At 59.7% G+C, this 4,774-nt stretch overlaps 1 protein-coding gene across 1 annotated transcript; it reads right to left on the reverse strand.

Annotated features, from left to right (window-relative positions):
* Nucleotides 1–1,891: 1,891 nt before the first annotated feature.
* IL13 (interleukin 13) lies at nt 1,892–4,559 on the reverse strand. The gene is made up of 4 exons (XM_006166921.2): nt 4,392–4,559; nt 3,308–3,361; nt 2,725–2,829; nt 1,892–2,399 (listed from the first exon to the last, which is right to left on the reverse strand). The coding sequence occupies exons 1-4, from the start codon at nt 4,521–4,523 to the stop codon at nt 2,298–2,300; spliced, it is 393 nt and encodes a 130-aa protein (XP_006166983.1). The 5' UTR covers nt 4,524–4,559; the 3' UTR covers nt 1,892–2,297.
* Between the last annotated feature and the right edge of the window lie 215 nt (nt 4,560–4,774).

The following is a 4,774-nucleotide window of genomic DNA, read 5'->3' on the forward strand; positions in this document are numbered from 1 at the left end:
CCCCGGGGGGGGGGTGGCCGCACCTCAGTCCCTTCTCCTCCATTCTCCTCCTGAGATTTTGGGCATGCATGCACATGTGCCCAGTGTGAGTTTCAAGCCACTGGGTCAGGGACTCAAACCGCAGTCAGCCACGTGGGAGTCTAGTGCCTTAACCATCACACCACCTGCTGACCTCCAGACCCTCCAATTTTTAAATGCATTTTTTTCTGGTCCTAAACCTGGCATTCATGTGGCATCTTGGTCGTCACTAGCCCAAATGACTGGTGTGGTGCTGGGCCACAGGGGGTCTTGCCAACACAGTGGGAAGTAACAGGTACCCCCGGGGTATACAGAGAGCAGACCCTCCTGTCTCCAGCCCTGACCAGTCAGTTCCTGTGCCCCCTCCCCAAGTCTTCCCTGGGCCGAGCCTCCCAGCGCTGTTGGGCTTGGCTTCTTTGCTTGCCTCTCCCTGAGTGGAAGTGACAGTTCCTGTATTGTCACCATAGTCATCAGCCCCTAGCAAGGGGCTGCCACGTCCTCCACTGTGGCCTAAACCACACAGCCCTGAGTACGCCTGCCGGGACAGCTGCCTTTGCTGACATCCGAGCAGCATGTGGGTGTTCCCACAGGACGCTGGGCGAGGAGGGAGCCTGCCTGCTGGAGCTTAAGACAGGTCCCCCGTGCACCACTATGCCCTGCGAAGGCGGCGTCTGTGACCTGCCAAGGCCGGTGGTTCCTGCACTCCCGCTGCTGGCCGGGGCCAAGGGGGCAGCAAAGCGACCTGCTCTGAGGAACGGCCTATAGCTGCCCCCCCTCCCCCGCGATCCAGAGGCACGAGTCAGTGGAGAGCCTGTTCACAGAGGTGGTGAGTGCGCGCCCTGACGATGAGGTGTCCAGAAATCATAGGGGCTTGCCCTAGAAGGGAGGTAGGGAGCTCGCTGTCAGCGGGGGAGCCAGGCGGGCTGACGACAGCATTAGAAAGGAAAAAGTGCATGCAGGCCGGGTGACGTTAGGACGGGTGATGGTGGGAGGGGATAGTTAAGTGTGTGGTGTTCAGTGTTGGGGTGAGTTTGAGGTTCAAATCCTAGGTTTGCCACTTACCAACCGAGTGACCTTGGGCAAGCCACCTACCCTGTCTGACCTCAGAGTTGTCATCTGTTCCCGAGTTGCATGTGTGGGCAGAGGCAGACACAGTGGGCTGCTCCAGGAACTGCTGTCATGCAATGACTCCTGAGGGCTCTGCCTACTCTAGATGCCCTCCTTGAACCCCAACATCCTGGCCCAAGTGTCCCCCTCCTCACCGTGGGCAGCAGGGCCCACTTTGTAGTAGCCCAAGTCTTGCCCCTCCCCCTCCCCACCCTGAACACCCACCCACACACCCCAGTCTGCTCCCCACAGAGCCCCTCAGAGTTCTGAGACCACAGACCAGCGTCTCTGAAGGCCCGAATCAAAGGCACACGCGATCAGGCTTCTTCGTCACCATCTTTATTTCTGGCTTCCAGTTTGACACGGTCCATGAACAGCTCTCCCCGATCCACGCACACCACCCTCAGCGTTCCAGGCTGCTCTCCAATATATTAACTCTTTGCTAACATACTTAATACTTAACTTTAAATATGAGGGGAAACAATAAATTACTTCTTGGCTGAGGGCTGGCTGCTGGCGGGCAGGAGGGGCTCTGGCCCTCTCTCCTGGCCCCTGCTCAGACGCGGCCCGAGGCCCGGGAGCCCAGTGAGGTAGCGGAATTCCAGGGACCCCGAACACCGGCTGCGCCAGCGCGGGCAGCAGCAGTCTCCCTGTCCCCAGCACTGACAGACACTAGTTTAAATAACACACAATAATAAATAGGAGCCAGACGCGCTGGCTGCTCGAGCGGCTCTGGCCCTCTCTCCTGGCCCCTGCTCAGACGCGGCCCGAGGCCCGGGAGCCCAGTGAGGTAGCGGAATTCCAGGGACCCCGAACACCGGCTGCGCCAGCGCGGGCAGCAGCAGTCTCCCTGTCCCCAGCACTGACAGACACTAGTTTAAATAACACACAATAATAAATAGGAGCCAGACGCGCTGGCTGCTCTCTGCCTCAGGCCCGTCTGCAAGGGCGGCACCTGCTGTAATGCTAGTCTGCCCTCAGGAGGGGGCACCTGGGCAGCCAGGCAGGGGGCAGGCGGCATGAGCTGAGGTCTAAGCTAAGGAAATCTCACCCTCCCATCCCCCCCACCTTCCCACTTCCCCAAGAAATTTCTGGCATCGGAAAGAAAAGTGAATCTGCAACTTCAAGGGTCAGGCCGTCTCTGCAGATAAGGGTGCTACTCTTCACGCCAGTTATACTCTGTGACGATAGAGTCGCTTTAGATGTCTCAGCAGGTCTTTTACGAACTGGGCCACTTCGATTTTGGTGTCTCGGGTGGGCAGGCTGGAGACCTGCTGCAGGACAAACAGGCCAGTGGGTTAGCGGGACAGAGGCCAGGACAACCGGTGTCCCCCGGGGTTTCCAGGGACTCTCCCACGTTCAGCCCTCATGAACGTCCCCACGAGATGGGGACTGTTACTATCCGTGTTTTACAGATGCAGAGGCGGAGGCACAGGTAGGAGTCAGGTGCCCTGGAGCCGAGGCCAGGTAAACCCCAAAGGCCACGTCCTGGCTGCCACTGGGGCCTATGCTGGGGGCTCCTGGAAGACAGCCAGGCTCCCATGGAGCTCCCTGGGCAAGCCCGGGCTGGCGGAGCGGGGAGATGCTGGGGAGCCTTACCTCGGCTGAGCTCTTGCTAGTGCAGAGTCCGTTCAGCAGCCTCAGGGTCCTCTGGAGGGTGCTGCAGCCTGAGACGTTGGTCAGGGACTCCAGGGCTACGCAGCACTGCAGAGGAGACCGCGGGGCGTCAGGCCCTGCCCGGGCGGCGCCTCCACTGACTACAGGCAGAGGGTACTGACAGGTCTCGCAGGGGTGGGTCTGGGCGCTGGGATGGGCCCAGATTATGAGGGAGGATAGCTTTTTAATTTTTTAAAGTTTTTTTGCCACAGGAAGTGTGTGCTCATTGGAGAAACAGAGAGAGAAAGCCAGAGGGAAACCCCAGGGGGGATGGCCATGCCACAATCTCTTCTCCCCTTTTCTCCTAGGATTTGCACCCTGTGTGGTTTTCAAGTCAGTGGGGCTGGGACTCAAACCATTACGGCCATGTGCAAGTCCAGTGCCTTAACCACCACGCCACCTGCTGGCCCCGACAGCACAGCTTTTAAAGCTTGCTTGAAACCCTCCAGCCTTGAGAAAGAGGCTCAGAGGAGACAAGCCCAAGGCCTACAGCCTCCACCACCTCCCCCAGCGCCCAAGGCCTCACCACGTCAGTCGTCAGGTTGACGCTCCACACCATGCTGCCGTTGCAGAGCTGCGCCTGCGGGAGCGAGAGAGCGTGAGCGGAGTGAGCAGGGCCGGCCGGGGCGCGGGCCTGCCCCAGCCTGCCGGGACAGTGAGGGGCAGGTCTCCAGGAGGACGGGCCCCACAAGCCTCCCTTTGCAACACAGAGGCAGGCCTGGCAACCCCTCCACGCTCCCAAGGTGCATCTCCTGCTCTGCACAGTGATGGGGGTGGGAGTGACCCACCGTGTAGGGTCTTGGAGCTGAGAGAAAAACGGAGTGACACCACTGGTAAGGGACAAACCCTATGTGAGGCTCAGGCATAGCCAGGGTGGGACAGGAGCCCAGGAGGGCCAGGGAGGGGGTGGGTGAGGGCAGGGTGGCCTGGGCACTGTTGACCAGATCAGATGGGAGTTGGTGGGGGCTGGCATATTAAATACCCCGCCTTCTGAAGTGGGGAACAGCACTGTCAGGAGCACAGACACCTTGACCAGGTCTGGTTTGCGTCTAGCCCCTGTCAACTGTACTGAGTCTTAATCAGCAGAATGGGGTCGCTGTGCCTGCCTTTGGAGGTGGTTGGTGGTGATGAAATATCTCACAAAGCACCCAGCCCCAGGCCTGGCGCACAGTCAGTGCTTGGAAACAGGGGCTGCTCTCTGTGAGGAGAGGCGCAGAGCCCGCTAAATCAGCCCGCCACGAGAGCAGGCTTCACTGAGATGCCGTGAACCGTGGCTGGGGACTGTGCTCAAAGTCCAGGTGGCAAATGCTAGATGGTTCTGGGAGGTGCTGGCCCTTGTCTGCTTTCCTCCGCTCAGGAGTGGTGGAGAAGGAGCTGGTGGTGGCAGGCAGGGCCCGGCCAGGGGAGCGGGGGTTTCTGGGGTCCTGCCACACCCTTGCATAGGTTCATCCATGCTGTCTCCCACTCTGCTTGTTCCTCTCGTTTCTCTATGGCTGGGCCTGGCCCTCGTCCAGGTGGTTTCTTCCTGGCCCACAGGGCTCTCAGAACCTCTCAGGACTATTCTGGGAAACCCACCCACGGAGCTGCAGCCTGGGCCAGCCAGGACTCACCTTTTGATTCTGGGTGACATTGTCCAGCTCCTCAATGAGCTCCTTGAGGGCCCTGATGGAAGGCACGGAAGCCGGGGAGGCGAGGCCGCCCAGGCAGGTGAGAGCAATGACCACGGTCAACCAGAGCGCCATGGAGCCAGGAGCCACACGGAGGCTTGAGAGGCAGATGTGCAGGCTGGCCAAGCGGAGCGGCTTGTGGCCTCGGCCTCTCGCGGCAGCTTTTATAGGCCCAAGGGTGACGCTTCACACCGTGGTCTCCGCTTTGTTGGGCACTATCTGGAAACCACATCTGCACTTATCTTGAATTTACTTGGTGGAAAATCCAGCGTCACCTAAAGGAAAGAGTTTGATTTCTGTGGACTTATTGAGGGGGTCTGGGACGG

The sequence above is a fragment of the Tupaia chinensis genome, unplaced genomic scaffold (genome assembly GCF_000334495.1).
Source record: "Tupaia chinensis unplaced genomic scaffold, TupChi_1.0 Scaffold144346_1, whole genome shotgun sequence".
NCBI classification, from domain to species: domain Eukaryota; kingdom Metazoa; phylum Chordata; class Mammalia; order Scandentia; family Tupaiidae; genus Tupaia; species Tupaia belangeri.

What these genes read in the sequence shown, in the direction of transcription:
- IL13 (XM_006166921.2), bottom strand. Translation starts at nt 4,523, where the DNA reads ATGGCGCTCTGGTTGACCGTGGTCATTGCTCTCACCTGCCTGGGCGGC. An exon ending in ATGTCACCCAGAATCAAAAG is followed by an intron (nt 3,362 to 4,391) that starts GTGAGTCCTGGC and finishes TCGCTCCCGCAG; the next exon opens with GCGCAGCTCTGCAACGGCAG. An exon ending in CTAGCAAGAGCTCAGCCGAG is followed by an intron (nt 2,400 to 2,724) that starts GTAAGGCTCCCC and finishes TTTGTCCTGCAG; the next exon opens with CAGGTCTCCAGCCTGCCCAC.